This window comes from Hippopotamus amphibius, chromosome 13 (genome assembly GCF_030028045.1).
Source record: "Hippopotamus amphibius kiboko isolate mHipAmp2 chromosome 13, mHipAmp2.hap2, whole genome shotgun sequence".
NCBI lineage: Eukaryota > Metazoa > Chordata > Mammalia > Artiodactyla > Hippopotamidae > Hippopotamus > Hippopotamus amphibius.
Window position 1 is genome coordinate 85,553,953 of NC_080198.1, and position 22,413 is coordinate 85,576,365.

The 22,413-nt window shown below is 35.9% G+C and overlaps 1 protein-coding gene across 1 annotated transcript in view; it reads left to right on the forward strand.

The window, feature by feature from the left end:
- COL25A1 (collagen type XXV alpha 1 chain) overlaps window positions 1–22,413 on the forward strand; it is a 438,835-nt gene that overhangs the window by 329,279 nt on the left and 87,143 nt on the right. Inside the window, exons 10-12 of the mRNA XM_057705935.1 lie at window positions 921–956; window positions 15,709–15,735; window positions 17,766–17,810. Coding sequence (XP_057561918.1) covers window positions 921–956; window positions 15,709–15,735; window positions 17,766–17,810 — 108 coding nt within the window. The remainder of the gene's footprint in view (window positions 1–920; window positions 957–15,708; window positions 15,736–17,765; window positions 17,811–22,413) is intronic.

The following is a 22,413-nucleotide window of genomic DNA, read 5'->3' on the forward strand; positions in this document are numbered from 1 at the left end:
TAGAGTAGTAGCACAGGCCACTAGATAAAGGGTTTGGTTTGGTAGAGGCAACTCAGCAATTTAAAGAAATACATGGAAAAGGTCAAAAATTTGTACGCTTATGACTTTAGGACCTGAAATTCAGATTTGTAGCTGAATTAAATTATTTATGTAGTGTATTACTTTAACTTAAATTATTTTCATCAGTGTTTTCATAGTACAGAAGGAATAATGAAGTATTTATCCACAAAGTAGAAAAAATTGAAAATAAAGGCAACCTAAAAAGAAAAAACAAATCGGCCATAGTCATTAATGTTTTGGTAGATTTCATTTTTATATGCATATATTTATGTAATTTTTGAGTGACTTTTTTTAAGACTACAGGGAACTTTAAAACTTTTCCAGAGACAACCTTCTTATAAGCCTCATCCCCCTCTCCAAAAGCTGCTGTTAATTTGTCATGTGAAATAAAGAATTGACTTTCAGCATAAAATGCTGGTTGTTAGGACTGCTTTCTCTGGACCATCAGAGATAGGGGTCTCATCCTAAAACTGCCTTCTAATATCTCACCTTTTCTTGGGATGAAACCGCAAAAGATAGAGAAACTGTAGCTCTTTTACAATATAATCACTCCTACTTGTTTTATTTAGAATACCTTCTTGGCATAATTCTTAAATCTCTGCTATAATATAGATTTGTTGTCTTCAATCCTAAGATGTTTATAAAATGCGTTTGAAGAAAGATCAGCGCTCTTTAAATTTCATTGTGTTTGCATTCCTCTCTTTAGCCTGAAAAGTATATATTTGACATTCAAGATCCCTGGTGGATATTGTGAAAACAAAACAAAACAAAACAAAAAATAGATTGAAATTGGTTTTTACTGTTTGCAGCATTAATAAAATCATTATCATTAATAATCATTATCATTATTCTTTTTTAAGGGTGAACCAGGGAAACCAGGAGAACAAGGTTTGATGGCAAGTATCTGAATTTATCTTTTCTATACTGAAAAGAATGAAAAGACAAATTCTCAAAACTGTGGTCAAGACTATGTGTAACAAATGTGCCTGTTGTGTGATCTATAACAAAAAGTGAGAATTAGTAAAATTTAAGAAGTGATAGGGATAACTGAATCACTTTGCTGTATACCTGAAGCTAACGCAACGTTGTAAATGAACTATACTTCAATTTTTTTTTAACGGTAAAAAAAAATGTATTCCTTTAAAACAAACAGGCCAAAAAAAGTGATAGGGCCTGTGTACCACATGACAATACATCTGCGGAACTGATAAAGGAGGGAAAAAGAGGGAGATTCCAGGTGAAGCAAGTGACAGAGGCCACTGAGGAAGACTCTGCTATAGGAGATTAAGTTCAGGGATGTGCCTATTAGCTTAAACAGAAATGAGGTTTCAAAGGAACCAGGTGTGACTCCCCGTGATTTAGTAGAGCAAACCTTCCACAGATTCAAGAGGTTTTTCTTTTGCTGAAGGGAGAGAACAGTTGTGCCTTCTTGACCCCCAAAATTGACTTTTAAAAAATGGTAAGGTAATGGTTAAAATATCAGCAGTTATGGTCTGAATATCATTTGTCCTTCCACCCAGAGAGAAACAGTTGTGCCTTCCTGATATCTGTCATTAAAAAAGATCATGGAATGATTCCTCCTGGACTTGCCCGTAGACACGCAGGTCCTAGCTCCTCAAGTTTGTTTACCCTTTGCCAGTGAAAGAGAACTTGGGGCAGCTTGCTGAGCCCCAAAGGGTAGAATTCCTTCCACCTACCTCTCCCTGTCGCGTCCTCCCTGTCTCTGGAGCTGCCTTTCTGACCTGCTTTGTGACATGAACAGTATTGGGGAACACAGGGTGATGCTCTAATAACCCAAATTCCAGAGGACAGCTATGTCTCACACTTGCCCTGGATGCAGTGATGACAATCAGCTTGATCGTGTCCATTCCACACCATGTGTGGCATGCAGCCTGCAGGTGTCCAGGATATACAATGTATTTTTAAAAAATAGAAGCTAGGTCCTAGTGAAACAAATGCAGGGCAACACGCTAGTTGGTCAGGAATGAAAACAAATGTGCGCATGGACTAAAGGTCAAAGGCTTCTCCCTGCACAGGATGCCTTCAACAGCCCTCCTGGGGAGACACTCAGCAGGCTGCAGTCCTAGCTGTCGTATAGCTGCCCTCAAAACATCACTAGTGAAAGGAAAGCATCCTGACGCACTGCCTGGAAATTCTCTATTTATGACCTATAGCATCAAGATAGATATTTGATACAGATAATCAGGCCGGGGGTACTATGATGGATTCTTTTTAGAAAGAATGAAATGAAAGAAAAACAACAACAACAAGAGACTATACGTGAAAATTAAAACGTCTGTCATCCGTCGCAACTTTGCGTACAAGTGCAGCCTTAGCTCTCAGGGTTATTGGGTCAGAGGGGGTGAAGAATTTTTGGAAAACTACTAAATAAATGTTGAAACTGCTCTAAGCAACTGAATGCACCTGTAATTTCTATCATGGATGATGGCCAAAACACATTCCTCCCGTACACTCTTACATCGAAGGCTACTTGGGATTCTTAGGAGCCCTTATTTGTCCCCAGGTGTGCAGAGCCTATGATTTTTATCATTGCTATTGGCTTTCTACCCTGATGCCCAGTGCAGCACTGTAATATACAAAGTTCTAAAATAAAAATGGATATTTAAAAAATTATAATCTTATCTTCCTTAAATTCACACTCTGGAATACACTATGTGAATAACAACTTAGTCCCATTCCCTACCATTCCCAGCTTGATGTCATTAAATATAAATGTTCCACCTAATCCTAAATGAATTATGTCATTGTCTTAGTTTGCTCCAATTTCCCATTTCATATAGCAACTTTTCAGATAAAGATGATCCTGGATATTTTTTCTCTAAACCTCTCTTCTCTCTTTAAAGTCTTCAGATTTAGTTCATCTTCTCATTTCAAAAAATGCAGCTGAAATTCAGTTGAAATCACAAATGTTCAACGGGTTTGTCTAATGTAGTGATCTAAAGTGCACTGTATTGTTTTTAAAGATGTAAAATTCTTTTTTAAAAGAAAACTTGTATAATGTATATTTAAAAAGACAAATACGAATACATCTCAGTGAATTTTCACGGTGAACGTAACTGTGTAACCACAAACTAAATCAAGAAATAGAATATCATATCTTCGAAACCCGTCAACCATCCCCCTCTTCTGCCTTCTGCCAACATAGATTAATTTTGCCTGCGTTTGAATTTTATATTAATAGAATCACACAATATGTAACTTTTGTGTCTGGCTTCTTTCATCCAACATTATATTTGTGAGATCATCCACCTCTGTTTTAATAGCCTTCACAGCTGGTAAAAAAAAAAATTAAAAGGAAGAACCTTACTTCCTTGACTACCCTGTTAAAACTACATCACTCAACTAGCAGTAAGTGAATGAATAGTCTGTCTGACCTTGGGCAAGTCACTTAACCTCTCAATTTTTCATCTGTAAAGAAAGAATAATCATACCCTCTCTGCCTCCCTTATAAGGGTGCCAAAGACAAATGCAATAAATTAGGAGAAAGCACTTTAAAATATATAATGAAGAATTGTATGAGTATGCCATTATTATCATCACTCAATTGTTCCCTCTAGAGTAAATTACAGGTGAGCATGGATTTATATAACAGATGTATTTCTGTAAAGTCCTATATGAATCAGATTTTCATAAATCAACGTAGCTTAAATGTGCTGGGAAATTTTGCTATTTAAAGCAGTCCTATTCAGAATCTTTTTGTAAAGCAATATAATCCCCTAATTCCTCTTCCCAGCAAACTTAATTTTTAATATTATATTTGCTTGAAGTGAAATATTTCTATTATTTTTAAAAGTATCATTAAAAAAAACCCCAGTATGTTTATTAACTTAAATAGCACCTATTTTAACCTATCTCAAAAACAGAAGAAAATACTGGAAATATAATAGCAGCTTTCATGAGGAGAAAAATTTCCTTAGAAATTCTCTTTTTCCTTTCAGATATTATATGTATGTGTGTTTACGTAGGTGTGTGTGTTTTGACTCGAAATCTAGTGGAAAGAAAATTACACTGTACCAGTAATTCTGCCCTCAGAACAACTTAGAAGTGCATAACTATCATCTGTGATCCTTTCTACTCATCTATAAAATGTAGGCAATAATTCCTATTCTACCTATCTTATTGGAATGTGGTGAGAAGCAAGTGAAATAATGAAAATATGAAATGCTTTGTGGAACGAAGACTCCCTTAAATGAGAAGTATTGCTGTTAAAACAGAAATGTCAGGGAACGTAACTTGACATACAGAAAGACCTCTCTATGAGGTGTAAGGGCTAACGACAGTGTGATTATAGCTATCTGTTAAATTAGAGTGTGTCAAATGCTGCAGTTGACAATGCACCTTATTCCTTTTGTCCTATTTGTTGCCATCATTGTGTTTGGGCTTCTCCTATACATCACATCTTCTTACATCACCAACTTTTCATAACACACCCCTCCTCAGTTCAAACAAGGGCCGATAAAAAGTACCACTGCTCTTATCTTTTCCACAGTATGCAAAACCCACTACATACGTTGGTTTGCGTCGTGGGGGAGTGTTTGTGTATGTGAGGATCTTGAGAGGCACTAGAGAATGTTTTAAAATGTCTCTAATGTTGAAATAAAAAAAACTAGGAATGATCTAAAATTAGCTCTTACAAAACTGTTTATGAGTGTGTCAGGTGGGGGAATTAGTTTCAATAATCCAGGCTATATATTTTATATTGCAAAAATAATCATCTGAAGATTAACAGCATCTCTGATAGAATAAAAAAGAAGTCCTGCCTCTCAAACAGTTCCACATTTATTTAACCCTGCTGTTTATCTATTCCATAAACAAGACCTTTGGGTTTTCCGAGAAGTTCTGGAGGAGATTTTAAAAGGCAGAATCTGGAGCTAAAATAAACTGGACTCCATCTAAATAAGGAGAGAATCGCTCTGGCTTATAAAACTAGACTCAAGAATCAAACCAAGAACTGACCACAGCTGGAAATGCTAAAGTTCTGAACCCCAGCACAAATGGTCTTTATTTTTCAGTTCTTCAGAAGTTTAAATAGTTGTTAGAATAGTATTTTTGAAGGTATCTTTCCTTTTGATATTCTCACTGTTTCTTTCTTTGACAGATATAGTGGGTCTCAAAAACATAAAAGACAAATGATATATATTCAATATACCAATTAGTCCCAGTTTCCTGGAAATTATTTTTTTGTCCAAAGTGTCTATAACCAAGGTTTCGTAGACCATATCACTTTCCCTACACTGCAACTCTTCCTTCCTCTCCTTCCCCCCAAATGTACGCAAACTCTATAGCGTATCCATTCATCTCTTTCTGAATTATAGGAGTACTTAAAATGTCATTCATTGGGCCCTGGTGGTGTCTGAGAGTTCAAAACTCAGACAAGTTTTTCTGATATTGTTCCTTAAAGCGAAAGTTGAATTGTATCCAAAGAAGTTATAGATACTTTTTAGTTTATTTTGATTTTGCCTACAAACACATTTAATACATTTGGATCAAGTGAATATAATGTATTTTGTGGTAGCTAATAACATAAGCATCGGTAATTGCTTCAGCTTCATTTAAAATAAAATTGAATTAACCAGTATGTGAAGATTTACTTTAAACATGTTTAATTATAGTGCACTGCCATCCCAGAGATTTGAGAAAACTTATTTTACTTAATTGTACTTTGCTGTCTCAACTGTACTGACCAGCATGATGGCAGACACCAGACACAGCAGCAGGCTTCCCTTCACAATGTTAATCTGGTGTAACAAACAAACCTTCAAATCACAATACCCAAATGACCAAAATCACCTTAGGATATGTAGTCATTAGACTAGATGTTAACAATGAAACCTTTTTTGGTAAAACTGCATTACTTCAGCTGTGCACACTGCCTGCTGAGATGCCTTAGCAACCATCCAAATGCTTTATTATTCTCATTTCATCTGATTGTCCAGGAAGCACATGTAAATGCCACACTGACAGAGTCCTTGCAACCTGCTTGGTGCTTTTGTCCAGAGCCTGGAATACTTGGTTTTCCAAATGGGCCGAGGCCTGTTCCCTTGCTGTCGCACAGCTACCTAATATCCACATCTCTATGAGACTCGAGCTCTCATGTGTAGACATTTGGGATGCTCTCATGATCATCCTCCAGTGTATTGCAGTGCACACCAGTGGTGTGGTGCACCTGCAGAAGAAAGAGGCAACTCGCAGTCCTTGAAGGGAGAGCTCCAGTTACTGGGGTGGAGAATTCCTGGGTCCCAAGAACCCAAAGCACAGTCTAAGGTCAGGGGCTGGGCTCCCACAAGAGGAGGAGTGCAGCCAGGGAAGACATCTCTAAAGCGTGGACCCGAACGCAGGAGCCCTCGTACCCAGGGCTAAGGGCAGTACCAGGTGTCTAAATGGTCTCTTAAAAAAAATCGACTTTTGCTTTGGTGGCCTCTTTCGAGAAAACTTCATACACACTTACTCACAGATACGCACTCTCCCCCAAGCTAAGTTAGAAGCTGCCTTCTCCCCTCCTCCACAGCATTTATCACATCACATAATAACTGTGTTTGGTTCTTAGTGTATTCAGCAAATTGAATGACTGACTAATATGAATCAGTGGATCAATAAATCAGGTACTAATGCAAGGAAAGCCTGTTTATATTTTTCTCTCATCCAATATCATTGCATGCCGGGAGTAGGATTAGGCAGGATAAGTCCAACACAAAACTACTTTTTCTTTTGCATCTTCAGGTATTCATTCATTGTATTATAGATAATTTGAAGTGTATGTGTGTTCATGAATATGCATGGTGTAACGAAAGGACTGATTTTCATGAGGACAGTGGGAAAGTAACTAGCAATTTGTAGTCACACTCTGTGACTATTTTTTAAGTAGAGTGTAAATGATCTGGAAGAAATCCTAGGAATCATCTAATCACTTCACAGAGAAAGAACAAGCATCAGAGTGAACAAATAACTTGACCAAGCTCACAAAGTAGTCTGTGGCAGAACTAGGGTAGAATCCAGTTCACCTCATTGTGGTCTTACGCGTGCTGCAGTCCAGATCTGCTAGATCTACACTTTCCAGTATAGTCGCCACTGGCCATATGTGGCCATTTAAACTGAAATTAAATAAAATTTGAAATCTAGTTCCTAACAGTTGCACTAGCCACATTTCAAGTGGTCAATAGCCACACATGGTTACTGGCTACCACACTGGATTGAGCAATAGAGACTATTTACATTATTCCAGAAAGTTCTGTTGGATAGGGCTGGTCTAGATAGAAAACAGATCTGAACAGTAGATGAGTAAATACAGTATTAGAGTCCTAAATTTAAGTCTTCCTTCTGCTGGTTGTGGGATATTTAAATGTTAGCAGTTAGTGTTTCTTAGCATTGTTGATTTAAAATAGGAAAAGCATTTGCACTTTCCTCAATAGAAATATTTTTTACTGAGCATAATATAGGGTGATAGGCCTTCATAAACCATAAATTTGTTTCCTTTATGGTACGCTAGGGAAGTATACTTAATCACAGGGGGCAGAGGAAGCCTGCTAATTTTTCTTTCTTTCTGGGTCATTTCCATTTTGGTTGCAGCAATGAGAAACAATTTATTAAATGTTCAGAAGGGATGGAGTGAGCTAATTTCAGCCTTGGATATCTGGTGAGAGGTGACAGAGTCTCTGTTTGGGGACCTAATCAGAGCATAGATTCTCAAATACCTAGAACTGTCTTTAATCTGCAGGCGGTAATGTTCAATATTTAGGCTTGGGCCCTGGTTTCATCGAGTGGTGAGAAAAATGTAGGCCTTCTTTAATTTCCTGAGTGTTAAGAGACCTCCCTTGAAGAGGGCAAAGCTTCATGATTTTGAGAAACACCAACAAATGAATCATCCAGGTTTAATATTTTCCCCAAAAAGTCAGCACATGAGGTAGAGAAGTTAAAAAGAATGTGTTCTTTTAAAAAGTTAACTACTGCATTTAAAACTTTTTTCATCAAATATTCATGAATTAACATAATAAGATGTCATATTATTGATAGGCTCTAAAGGAGACCTGTTTTAGAGGAACTTCTTCAAGTAATAGAAATTATGGAGTGATATTATTGAAACAAAAGCATCACAGATACTTAAACAGAAACAACTGCCTCAAAACTGACAACTTTAAGGAGAAAACTAGAATGATGTCTAACTTCCCATAAGAAGAGCTTGTCCATGTATTTTCTAAATAGATGGTGATGGATGATTCACCCTAGTATTTTGAATTCCATTAGGTACTATGTAACCATTTTATTTCAGAATATCATTATTTATATATACTAGAAAATGTTTCCTTTATATCTTTTTCAATTTATAAGTTTTAGATGTCCATTTAAAAAAATAAAACAAACCGAGGACTCTTTCCAGTGATTAGCACTAAGATAGCTAGAGCTGTAAAACAATGGAAGAAATTCGGTAAATGGAATTTAATAATTTTTGTATTCATTAATTCATTGTTTCAATGTAGTCAATAATGATTTATTTGCTAGGCACTGCTGTAGGTGCTGAGGATGTAAAATATATGGCCTGAAGAATTTGCTGCCTCGTCAAGTACTCTTGATAAATATGTAAATATATTAAAATACAGCCAGTAATAATGTGCTAGAGAAACACAGAGGACAAAAACAAGCTCTGTCTGGGTGCATTGGAGAAGGTTCACAAAGGAAGTGAGTTATGGTCCCTGAGCCTTGAAGAATGATTAAGACTTTTACATGAAGGCTAATGGGAGAATGCTTGGGAAAATACAAATAATTCAGTGTGACTGAAGACAGAGTTCATGGAGGACTCGAAACAAGAGATGAGGCTCTCCCATCTCAGGTCTGTCCAGCTCTTTTCTTGTTTATGCTATGTTCCTTCCTTCATACCAAGTTCAACTAAATCATTGGCTTTTGCACTGAAAACATATCAGCACACTCTCATATTCTAAACATTTCCCAAAAGTTTCTAGTTTGGCATTTCCACACACTTAAGCTATGAAATCTGAATCTTGTAAAACATCACTTGAATTATACTCCAGACTCACATATAATAGTGGCTAGAGTTTATGTTTCTTGACCCTCCCTCATCAAACATCCAAGGAGAACATGGAATTTTATATAAGTACATCTTAAATGAATCCTTTTTAAGTAAGACAAATATCCATTATATTTCAAATTTCCTCTTACTCTTTATAAACCACGTTTATGTATTTTCTGATCTTGTGACCAGGTTAATAGCTTTCAAAAGTTATAATTAAAGTCTGTTGCACCAAACCCTTGAGAAAGCCCGATGCTAACATTTTATGACTCCAATAAGTTAGATTATATGTTATCATTTTTCCCCATAGAAACAGACATTAAGAAGCATTTTTTTCATTTCGCCTAACTTTTATTAAATCATGGAAAAATTCTTAACTCAAAAAGGAAATAATTTTAAATGGCTTAATAGGTTGGGGCTTTTATTCTCCCCTTCACAAATGGACCACCTCTTTTTTGTTCCCTATGTTTTTTATTACAGAAGCTGGCTGTATATTCTTGTATCCAGAAATGACCAGCAGCTTTCAGAGCTTCGAATTTTACTGTTAGTCATCAGGGACAGCACAGGAACTATGTCCGCCCCTGCTCACACAGAACATCATTTCCTAATAGCAGGCAACCAGAACTTGCCTTGAAACACCTCCCAAGAGGCATCCTAAAGCACATCATTTAGAAACTCTGCATCCTGTTTAAGTAATTAATACCTCAATCAAATTTGTGCTAACATCAGTAGTGTCAGAAAAATTCATTAATTTTTTTTCCATTCCATGATCTATCAAACAAAAGACTTTTTAATTAAAAAATGTGTTTTTTACCAGCTGGAAAGTGCAGCCAATGCATAATGGTTATAGAAACATCCATTTCTTAACTGCTTGCTTTGAAGATTAACATGGGTTGATAATTTTACCTACTGTTTGCATGATGGCTTTCTGAAGTGCATTAGAGACCTTCGATCTATAGCCACATCCATGACACTCTCTGTGTCAATGAGATCAGGTAACCAAGATGAGTTTTGCATTGCGGTTTTAATATAGGAGCCGTGAATTGAATTCCTCCACTCAGTCTTGCACTTAGAGGTAATCTGGAGGCTGTTAGAATAGGCCAGGGGCATTAGAATGACTTGGGTGAACACGAGTGAGAAACCTTGTCATTCTGACCTTGAGACACTGTTGTCTCAGGAATAAGGGAACACTTGGTTTACTCTGTGTGTTCATTATTCACTCCTGTAGTCTTTATCAACTCAAAGTAAACACCATTGTGCTCACAACCGCCCACGAGGCCATACACACGTGAGCTCCCTTCCATCTCCGTAGCCCCGTCTTCTACTACCTGCCTGTTGCCTCCTCAGTGTTCTTTGAACACACTGAGCGTGAGTCCACTTCTTGGCCTTTGTATTTGCTGTTCTCTTGCCTGGAACATTCTTCCCACGTCTACATGCATGACTGTCTTGCCTGACCTCTTTCAGAGCTCTATCTAAGAGTCACTTTATCCCTAGGCCCTCACTGATCCCCCCAAATTAAAATGCCACCACATCCACTTCTCCTAATCCCTTCCCGCTTGTTTGCTGTAACACTTACCACCTGACACAACTTTATATTTTATGTGGGTTTTTTTGTTCGTTTGTTTTGTTTGTTTGTTTTTTGCCATGCCATGCTACATGTGGGATCTTAGTTCCCCAACCAGGGATCAAACCCATGCCCCCTGCATTGGAAGCACTGGACCACCAGGGAAGTCCCCATTTGTTTATTTTTTTTACTATCTTTCTCCATTCAGTAGACTATGAGGTCCAGGAGGGCATGCCTTTTTTTTTTTTTTTATGGAAAATTTTTGTATTTATTTATTTTCTTTCCTTAAACACAAAATATGCTCAATAGTGCTATGAAGTTGTCCAAGGGCATGCATTTTTATTAATTTTGTTCACTACTGTGTCCCCAGTGCCTAGACCATTGCCTGATGCTCAGTGGGCATTCAAAAAACTGCTCAGTGGATGAGTTCATGAATGAACCCAAAAGGATTCACTGAGCAATTATCATGCCAGCTACTGAACGTGATAAAAACATTTAGAGTCAAGATCCAAATAACCTGACAGTCACAACACTGTTGGTAAATTGTGGGAAAGAAGTGCTATCAGAGGGGTGCTTTGGAAAACAAAAGGAGACCTAGCCCCAAAGTGGGGGCGGGGGAGGGGGGGGACTGAGCTCTGAATTACGGAATGGGTGGAGGAGACAGGACCAGAGAGAAAAGGCCCATTAAAAGAGACAGCCAGAGGTGCAGAGGTGTAGAGATGAGAAAGCATGTCATATGTGGCAAACTGCAATTGTTACAAAAGCTTGAACTTTTCTCTCAAAATCCATAGAAAGCCATGAAAGGATTTTTCAGCTAAGGAAAGGTAAGGAAGCTGTAAGCCTTTTAGAAAGCTCCTTTGGGCAGCACTGTGTAGAAAGGGTTGAAGAAGACTAAAAACACAGTGGCTTTTAGATGGGTGTCACAGTAGCTTAGGTGAGAGAGAAGAGGGTTGAACAAGAGCATGGCAATGGAGCTGAAGGAGAGAGCAAACTGGAGAATATCCTTGAGTAAATATAGCATCTGGTGGACCCGAAGCCAGAGGAGTAAAAGATCACTTTCAGGCTCGAGTAACACACCTTTGGTAAAGATAATCACCAAATGGGAACCACAGTATTTCTTTAACTTACTGGACTGCCACATTCTACATAACATTTTACATAATTTTTAAAAATGGAATCTAGCAGGGGTGAGGGGAAACAGGAAAGAAAATCAGTGCACTGTGTAATTTCTTACTTGTTTATAACTTTTAACTTTTCATAGCTCTCCATGGTCTTTTCTGAAAGACCATGAAAACTTAGGTGTAAGCATTTATCTGCAGATAAGTGATGTTGTTTCTCCACACTTATAATTTTTCAGTGGCTCATTTAGTTCTTATCTTTTGAATAGGTTATGTCCACCATGCCAAATCCTTTAATGAGAAAAGTTAATGCATTCTACCTCACCCAGAGTCTATATTGAAATGAGTACGTTTTAAGGTTTAAATTACAGTTTAACACTTCTGGAGTTAAAGAGATACAGTTTAACATGTTGAAACTCTGTATGTTACACAGTTTCCAATCTTGAGACACCTACAAAGAAATGATTACAGAAAGTAAAAGAGACCAGATTATTCTCATCTTAATTGGTTTTCTACAAAGTATATGCAAAAATAAAAGTGCCCGCCAAGAAAATACCTAAGAAAGGAACGATTCATTGATAGAAGTGGACTAAAAAAGATTGACTCTGGTTTGGAAGACTGATTCAAACTTTTTAAGACATGCGGATAACAATGATGGAATTATTTTAGAAATCTTAGAATACTGAAACAATTGTTTTAATTTTAGGAATAATAAGAAGCACTAGCTTGACTAGTGAATAATGAATATATGACATTCTTCATCCAAGTCATTATTCAGGCTGAGAATATAAGTAAGTTTAAGAAAGATTATATGTCAGTCAATGGTTCTATGGCATTTGCCCATCACTTTATAAATTTGTATTTGTACTAGAAACTATAGAACTACTCAAATGTAGACATCTTAACCAACTGGTAGCAGCATACCCTAACTTCAAAATCAATTTTTGATCAGTGAAGCTTTCATTTGTAAGTTTAAATTTATGATCACAATGTTACAGATATATAATAGGATTATTAATCAGAGGATACTCAAAAAATATATACATAAGCAAAATATTGATCAGAATAGCTATTTGTGTGTGTGTATATCTGTACTTACTGGAATGTATGTCTGTGCCTTATATTCAACACTGCTTTTTCGCAGTTCCTTTCTAATAACAAATGACACTATCTTTGGCTTGCTACCATTTTTCCTGCCAGCAAGATCAAAGGAGTATAAGCACATTTTTGATAGCTGAGGATATATCTTTGGCAACATAGTTATGAAAATCTACAAGCTATGTAGTCACAATTCAAAATTAACATTATGTCTTAAAAACTGCTTTTATTTTTGGAGTTTAGCAAAAATGGCAGTGATTTTCTAACAGTGAGAAAAATAATATATTTATTTTTTACAACCATCCTTTAATTTTTATTAAATATTGTGTAAAAGTATACAACTAATATAATTTCATAGATTTCAGAGTTGTGAGTAGTCTTTCTAAATCCCTGACTTACTGTGATCGTGTAACAAAGACCAGATTAGAAAATACCAGCTATGTTCATCTCTAGTTAAAACATTTGATTTAAAATTTTCATCTGAAATATTCCCTTCCAGAATTATATATCAATGTAACAAAATGCCCAGTTTTAGTGAACAATGTTTTTTCAAGTGGCATTTAGGTTTATAATGGGAAGCAAACCTCTTTGAATTGAACATATACATTCTCAGTCTAAACATTGAATTAATGTACTTTTTGTTATATGATTTCCTTTCTAACATCAGCATTTTAAAAAGTGAAATACTCTGAAATGCTTGGAAAAGTAGAATCATAAACAATGATAAAACCCAAGTCTTTTCTTCACTCTCAGATCTCCTATCACTACAACTTCCAAATTCTGCCTTTACTTAGCATTAAAATTCACTTCCCAAACAATTTACCCAAGTAAGGAAATGATTACACATGTTTATGTGCTAAGGGGAAGAAACCAGTGCAGAGCGGGTGGCTCTGATACAGATGCAGGGATAATTGATTGAGAAAGATCCCTGAGGACGGAGGCAAGGATGGATTCCAGAGTCTACTAGATGCACTTGCCCTGTGGGAGGAGAGCATCTTCCTCCTCTGATACAGTAAGGAGGGCCACATGGGTTTGAATTGATGAGAGACATGATGTTGGGGGAATTTATGCCTGAGAGCCTCTGTTTTCTCTGCAAAATCTAAAACAGGAGTATTTTTTTATTGATATATAGTTGATGTCCAATATTATATAAGTTACAGGTGTACAATATAGTAATATACAATTATTTTTTCCATCCCAGCTTAAAACGGGAAGAATTTTAAGTTGAAGGAGTGAGATAAGTGGAGAGAAATCAGACCACACAGATATATGAGATAAAAAGCTCATTAAGAAAGTAGAGTAAATTGAAAAGAAATATACATGGCAAAATATTAACAATTGTTACAGATAAGTGATGGATACATGGGTGTACATTATATTACTCTCCCTACCCTTTATCGTGTTTTAAATTTTTTGTAATAAAAAGGAAAAAAGAAAAAAGTTTACTTTCTTTCAGTTCCTAGGCTTGTAGGCCAGTATTAATTTTTTCATATGTGTAACACTCATATGTCCTTGCCTTTAGTGTCACCAGGTCAATAAAACTACATCCTACATTTAAAAAAAGGAATATATAAAGGTGATATTGTACAGTGCACTTTCAATAACCTAAAGCTGATTATATGAGGAAATTGGTAGGCTTCCTGTGAGGACTGCAAAATAATTCACGAGGAACAGATTCTCTAAATATTCTTAAACATTGTGTATTTTTAATTAAAAAAATTATGCATAGCCAGTTCTTCCTCTAATTGCCGCTCTAGTGCTTTATTTTATGTTAGAGTCTACATGTAAGTTGTTGATTAACTGAAGTGTCACATGCTGAAAACAAGCTAACCATTAGTTAAGTGTAATGGAATGAAGAGCTTTTTATATGGAATGATAGAGTACCTATAACTTTGTTAAAATATACTGAAATTAAAAGTATTTTTGAAAGAAATGGAAAAAAAAGTGCTTAATATTTTTATTTAAAAATAGGTGTCAGTAGTCAAAATTATAGCTCTCTTTGTGCTCTTTTCTGACTTGCTCTAAATAAAGCCAACAGAATCCCACCACTGACTTTGGGGTCAAAAAATTGCCAAATCTCAGAATTGCCACATTTCCATTTTAAATGTAAATATTCCCATTCATCTTCCTAAATATTATATTTCTTCTCTCCCCTTCCCCCCGACCCAGTGTCATAGTTTATGCAACAGCTGACAGCATCTTTTGTTCCCTTTCCTGGTGCACACTAGGTGCCGCAATTGACTTTGGCATCCCCTAGTTTGTAAACAAGTTTTTATGCAGGTCAATTGGCCACATTTCATAAAAGGAAGAATAGAACAAAACATGTTTCTTTGTCATGCCATTCAGTGATTTCCTTTGCAAATCTGCATCCTGAAGTTCTGCAGACACAAAAAGTCATAGAATGCATCCATGTGCTGGGAACTGCGTTGCATTTTAACTGCTTCTAGTAGCAACATCTCCAGCCTTCTAAATGAGACTGACGTGATAGAGTTGCAGGTATTTGAAGAAACAGAGGCAATGATGGAATGGTAAAGATTCTTTTTTTTTAAAGTGAACCATAGTAGATTTACAATGTTGTGATTCTTTTTTTAAAGGAAAAGTCAGAATCCTACTGCATATGCGTAACGTTCTTCAAAAGAGAGCAAGAGAGAAGAAAAGACCCATTGTGTACTTCCAACCGAAAATTTTCATTTTCCTTGATGTACAAAACATCAGCATATTTCAATGTGACAAAGAGAACCTTACAGAATAGGAAAATTTTAATCAGTCATTTAAGTTCAAATGGTTACAATATTATGTTAATTGAATTGTTTTTCTTTTTTTAGGGTCCTCTGGGGCCTCCAGGACAGAAGGTAGAGTATAAACAATGCTGTGAAAGTAATTATACTCCCATTGCCTAATGGCTAGCCTGAGAAGTGACTGGAATTAGCTACTGTAAGCTATGCCAAAGCAGTCTGGTTTGTGCATTCTGCTTTCTAAAAATACAATCATGTAATGAGAGTCATTAGATTTCTAATTGACTCCGTTATAGAAAATCCAATAAATCCAGAGCAGACTTTTTAAGCTGTCTGCCAAAACTTGCAGGTTATTGAGTTTTTAATTCATATACTGGTAAAACATCATGACAAAACTTAGAATGTGAAGGGTCATACAACATTGCAAATTAACTGCATGGTCTTGCACAAATATATAATTATCAAGTGACCGTTAAACAGACCAGAACAGAGGATATACTTGTTGCTTGGTGGCTGTATTCAAGGGGTCCACTAGTGTCTTTCTTTGCTGAAGTAATCTGAAAAAGTGGCTTCCTGATTGTCATTTCAACATTATCCAGAGTTATCAGAATGACCTTTACTGATGGAGAGAGTCTAGCACTTCTAAAATTACATCAGTTCTATAGTAATGAATACATCAATAGCAGGTAGATGGCCCTTTGCAGACAAAATATCACTAACTCCTTGTTCCTCATCATACCTCCCACCCCACAAGGAGGGCCAAAAAGAATATTTAACCTGCAGAAAACTGAAGAAAACAATTGTATTACAACAGATGGAAAAGTGATTATTCTTTATCTTTGGAATCCATCAAAGATAGAGATGTTTTATCCCCCAAGCTTGGGCATGTGGCATCTGTTGAAACATAATCCCACAAACCAAGTAAAAGCCAATGCGTTGTGAGACAACTTGTGTATAGGAACACTTTGTCCTTTGCAATAATGTCTCTATTAAGCATGGTGTGAAATTGTAAAGCTACCCTAATCCACATGCGACCAGGATAAAATTACTGCCTCAGACTTTGGGAAGCCCTTTAATGACCCACTCAGTATAATCACCAAGAAAGCACTAAGGAACTTGCCGTTTCAGTTTGTTTTGCATGTAATGACTATATTTTTAATAGACTTTATTTTTTTAGAGAAGTTTTAGATTTATACTTACTATTTTAATTTTTTTTATTACTCTTAAAGAAATTTAATATCATACATCAACTAAGAAAAATCTGTTTTCTGGTACTAAACAAAAAATAAGCGCATTCTACCTAAAAATGGTTTCTCCAGAGCCTGAAAGGAAGGTGTGTGGAGAGACATGACATCACTGTTTGAAAACGTTTGTTAATGTTTCTGTATGCGGTGAAATGTCAGATTTTCTCATACAGTAATTAGCTTTCTTATTCTCAGTTTACCCACCTATCTGCAATCATTCTAATTACCCCAGTGCACGTGTGCACACATCCAAGTGCGTGTGCACACACGCATACACACTTAACATAATATTCCACGTATAGAAGCTGTGTTGTTTCTAGTTGATGTTTACCATTTGCAACATCCTTTGTAGTGTACTTTGGAAGATGTATTCACACTCACTTGGTTTAAACGTACTCCCTGAAAGTCTGGGGGAAATGCTTTAAATACAACACAACACGGGTCCTTTATTTGACTAACTGCGGAACAAGTGGTTGTTATGTTAATTACCTATCATGTTATGGTATTTAATTTCATGAAATTCAAGAGTTACTGCTACTGCTAGGCTGTTTTCCAGATGAAGCTAAGCCTATTTAATTCTGAAAAGCACCCAAATTTAGAGCCATGTGGCCTTCTGATAGCTCTGGATCTCAGTTTATGATGTGAATTTCTTTAAAATCATATTAGGGTTAAGTAGATGTTTGCAAACATGGTTAAATTTAACTTCATTGTTTCTGGGAAAGCTTGATGAATCTGTTTACATTATTGTATGTTTGAACACCGTGGATAATATCTGAAAAACATAGCCTCCCAGATTTGTTTTAGCAAGGTGACGTTATGGCTCACATAACTAATACAATGTAAATTTAGAACTGAGATGTTTTGTGATTATGATATCAATTTATTTTAATTGTGTCTCCTTAGGGTTTCGTTGGAGTACCTGGAATTCCAGGGTTGAATGGGCAAAAGGTGAGTTCTATAGAATATACTACTTTTGATCATTTGGAGAGGATTAAAATCACAAAGTTATTCTAGTCACTAATGTTGGTAATAAGTTTATGTGCTTATAAAAGTATGACATATACTTTTGAAATATAGGAAAATTATGGTGCAAATGATCAAATTAATTTTTAAACTAATGCCTTAAATAGCCAAAAACCCTTGGAAATTTTTCCATTTTATTTTGATATGTATGAGATACAACTATATCTTTCTTACGAATATATGTGAAGTAGGAAAAATGCTGTGTTTAACATTAATTGTGATAAACAAAATGCACTCTGGTTTATTCTTGTTATGGCAGACTAATAGGTATTATTTCTTTCATTAACAAAAATTATTCCTGCAGAGGGACTCTTGGAATCTTGTGAATTCAGAAGCAAGCTTTTTTTACTTTAAGCAAAATTAGGATTAAACTTGCTAAGCTCTGGTAGTACACTTTTATTCTACTGTTAATAATGAAGGGAAAAAACTGAGTTTTAAAAAAAAAAACACCCACAGCTCTATGTAGACATATCTATGTGCCTGTGTACATTTATTATTGCAACATACTTGCCAGTTGGACAGAGCATCCAGCTGTATCCCACAGGTGGGTCTGGTATTCTGTGCTAATTGGCTCTTCAATCTGGAACCTCTACAGAGATCAGGAAAGCCATTGCGGTGACTACCAAAACCGCTGTCTGGGCCAGTCTACCAGGAGCCAGAAAGCTGAGCTAGGGACTTTCCTGTCTCCCTCAGAGCTTTTGGACTGGCACTTTGAAATCCTGTGACTCATCAGCTTGTCTTCCCAGAGGACTTTAAATCCGGGCACTCTGCACTGAATTCGAAAATCATGAGGAGCCGAACTCTTACAGCCCAACCTTCCTTGTGACCTCTTCCATTTCATCCATCTTTTCTTCTCCAGTGAGACACAAACAATAACCATTTAAAACCTACCGAGTGGCTAAGAACATGGGCCTGCCGCTTGGAGACTGTGCACTTTGGCAAAGTCCTTGAATTCCCTGGCCTCAGTTTCCTCACCTATAAAAGGAAGACAGTAGAAATTCCTACCTAATAAGGTTAATGTGAGGATTAAACAAGGAGATATGCGTAAAGCCCTTATGAGCATGTTTGATATTACTATTAAACTTTTCCTTCATCTCATTTCAGTGAAAGTCTGGAAATTTGATTGACCTATGTTTAAGAGACTCCCTATTTCCAGAATTCCTCAATTCCCAAGTGAAAGTAGTGTTGTCAACCAAATCCTATAGTAGCCTGTGGTCCACAAATCAAACACTGGGCACTCATCAGTAGTTAAATGCCTATGTCACAGCCCTATTTTCCACTTAATAAAATGCATATCCATTTGTTTCACAAAAACTGGTAAAGACAGAAGATTAACTTTCTGTTTAGAATATTGCACATCATAGAGAGGAACATAAGCAAAAATCTGAAAATGTATTCATTCTACAATGAATTTGAAAATTATATAACTCAAGATAATATTTAGAAAGGACAAAATATGAATATAACATAAATGTTTTTGACATTTGGTGAAAAACAAAAATTGTACATGTAAGGTTAATGTTTTGTTTTTTCTTCTTTCTTTTTTCAACTTTCAGACAATTGTGAAAATTTATAGAAACCTTTACCCTGAAAGAAAACAAATTTAAAACTGTCACATACATGCTTATGAAGACTGCATATTCTTTATTTTTGCAAAGGAAATATGCAATTTCCTTAGCAAGAGAAAGGAAGGTGACATTTTCTTGTCCTAGTCACCAAGTTTAAATTATACTTCAAGGATATGGACAGTTAATGTTTGCAACTTTATGTCTTGTTATACATCTTTGTGACATTTTAAAGTGTTTTCTGTAAAACCTAGGGAAGCTAAATGATTTCACACTTTTATGAAGTTATCAGCAAAATGTAGTTCAAGATTTTTTTTCCTACTCCGTAGAACTTAACAAAAACTTTGTGTATGGAATTTCTGCTAATCCTAGCCATTATCTAACATTTGTAATATTAGTTATATCATCTTTAGGACAATAAGGTGCAAAAAACATGAGTCATTGAAACAGCAGACCATTTAGACAGTAAAAACAAAGTTGAAAATGGAGTAATAATTCTATACTTAGAGCTATGAACTGTGTCTTGGCTCTCTAGAATTTATTTCTCTAGAAAGAGAGCTTACAAGCACATTAATAATTTTTTAAGCACTTGATGTTCTTAAACTGTCTAGAGAAAATGTTTTCTTTGCACATTACAATTTCATTTTTTCTGAAGAAGTATTTTTGATGCTTAGAAGATAATTTTCAAGTAATGGTTAATGAAAGATATGATTTCTAAGCTATCAGAAACACGGCAAATAACAATTAGAAAATAAAAAGACTTTATTATAAAAAAGAAAGAAAACTGTTTTAAGCAAGTATTTTGTTTGTCATCAACCAAAATATTTTCCATCCATGCAGATTGACAAAATTGGTGATTGGCTTTGGCCAGTAACTTGGCGGTGACTTTTTTTTTTACATTATTTTTCTTTAAATTTTGGTCGACTTGAATAGTAATCTGAACATTTCTTATTTTTGTAATGATCCTCCAATTCTTCAGATCATATTAGGAAGAAAGACTTACATAAACAGTAACATGGCATTAAACTCCAATCTAGCCCCTTCTAGCATTACAATCTATCAAGGACTACGAAGGACCCTTCTGTGAAAAGTGGGAAGCAGTGTGATACGCGGCCCCTGCAATCCAAGAGAGAAGGCTTCAAGTCTTTGTCCTCTTTGGGCAAGTTACTTCATGTTTCTAAGGCTCCAGTGTAAAATATCAATATAGACTTCGCAGTATTAACTAATAATATATCTAAAGTGAACATAATATAGTAGATGCTCAATAAATATTATTATGCAGTAATATCACAGTTTAAGAATTTCAACAAATGAGCCGTAGGCTTACCCTCAGGCAGGAAAAGAAGCCTGGAAGAAAATGAAGGTGCAAAGTCACACAAGAAGGTAAAATATTTGTCTGTCTCCTGGCACTCTCTCCACTCATGCAACCCATTCCCAGTAGTTGGAATACAAGTACTATAAAAAAGAGAAAGAGAAAGACACATCTCACATTATTTCAAAAACTCAGTCACCAGTGTGGGGTCCTGTAGAAGCTCTGTCCCAGAGTCTGATACTCTGAGCTCTTCTACCTCATGTGCAGCCTTTGAAAACTCCTCTTCCTCTCTGGGCTCAAGGTGGCTTCATTTGTAGAATGAGCAAAGGGGCTGTCCAAATTTATTTCTCAAGGTGGCTTCATTTGTAGAATGAGCAAAAGGGCTGTCCTAATTTATTTCTAAGTTTCTAAGAAATACTGTGTGTCCACAAAAAGTCACACATATCTCTTTTCCAATTCAACCAGCTTCTGGCATCCTCTCTTCCTGATTCTGAAAGTGGTTGTTTCCTAACTTGAGCTCGTTTCCAATAGCCAAAGCAGTTAGGGCAAATTTAATGCTAGGTCTTACCTGAAAAAAAAAACAAAAACAAAAAAACAAACTGTTGCCTTCTTTGCCTCTGGCTAATTTATTGGGCAGAAAAATTTTTATAATTCTCACGAATAGATCTTGTTGGTTCAAAGTTATAATAAACATTTTATTTGTGCTCCTTGATTCATTTTCTCTCCCTCTCCCTCTCTCTCCTCCTCTCTCTCCTCCTCTCTCTCACACATGCACGCATGTGTGCGTGCACACACATGTAATACATGAAGAGATGTATATCTGAGTATTTGTCAGTTAAACCCTACTTCTCAGGTATACTGGAGAAGTGGGCTTCAAAATAACTTTGTGATAAAAGCATTTTTATACTAAATAATCATTTGGCAAGATATATTGCTCTCTGTTATATGTATATATACACACACACACATCTCAGAACTTTAAAAAATCTCAACTCAATAGGTGTTATTAGAACACCCTGCATTTTTCTACTCTTTCCACATTTTCACATTAAGAATAAATCATCATAATGGCAATGTATTTGAATAGCAAGCAGTGCCCAGCAGTGTGCAAATGCCATGGGAGAAGAGATCTGGGGACAGCAATAGGGGACATTACAGGCCTACTTTGTGCAACTCTTAGTTCACATCCTTGTCTCTGTTACCATAAAATGAATGTTAAAGAGTTCCAGGATTAAAAACAAGTTATTTTGTCTAAGTGAACTAGAATTTTTCGGAGGACCCAGAGTCATAGGGATTGTTTCTAAAGCAAAAGATAAGCATCAGATGATCCTGTTTTATGTATTTTTCAAATACTTTCTAGGGTTTATTATATTTAAAGGCTCAAACCACAATATAAATAAAATATTGATGTTAGTGTATCATCTATGAATCTACCCCAGATAGCTATGTGATTTTTAAGTAACATTAAAATTTAATTAGTTCATAGCTATGATATTTAGAGTTCCTTTTCATCTCTTTTCCATGAGTCTCACAGTTCTCCACTGACATTAATCCTCACAGCATACTTCTAATGGCATTTTTATTATAAGTACATTTAGAGAGCAGATAAATGGAAGCACTTAGACTTTCAAAGGTCAAGCTGTTTATTCAA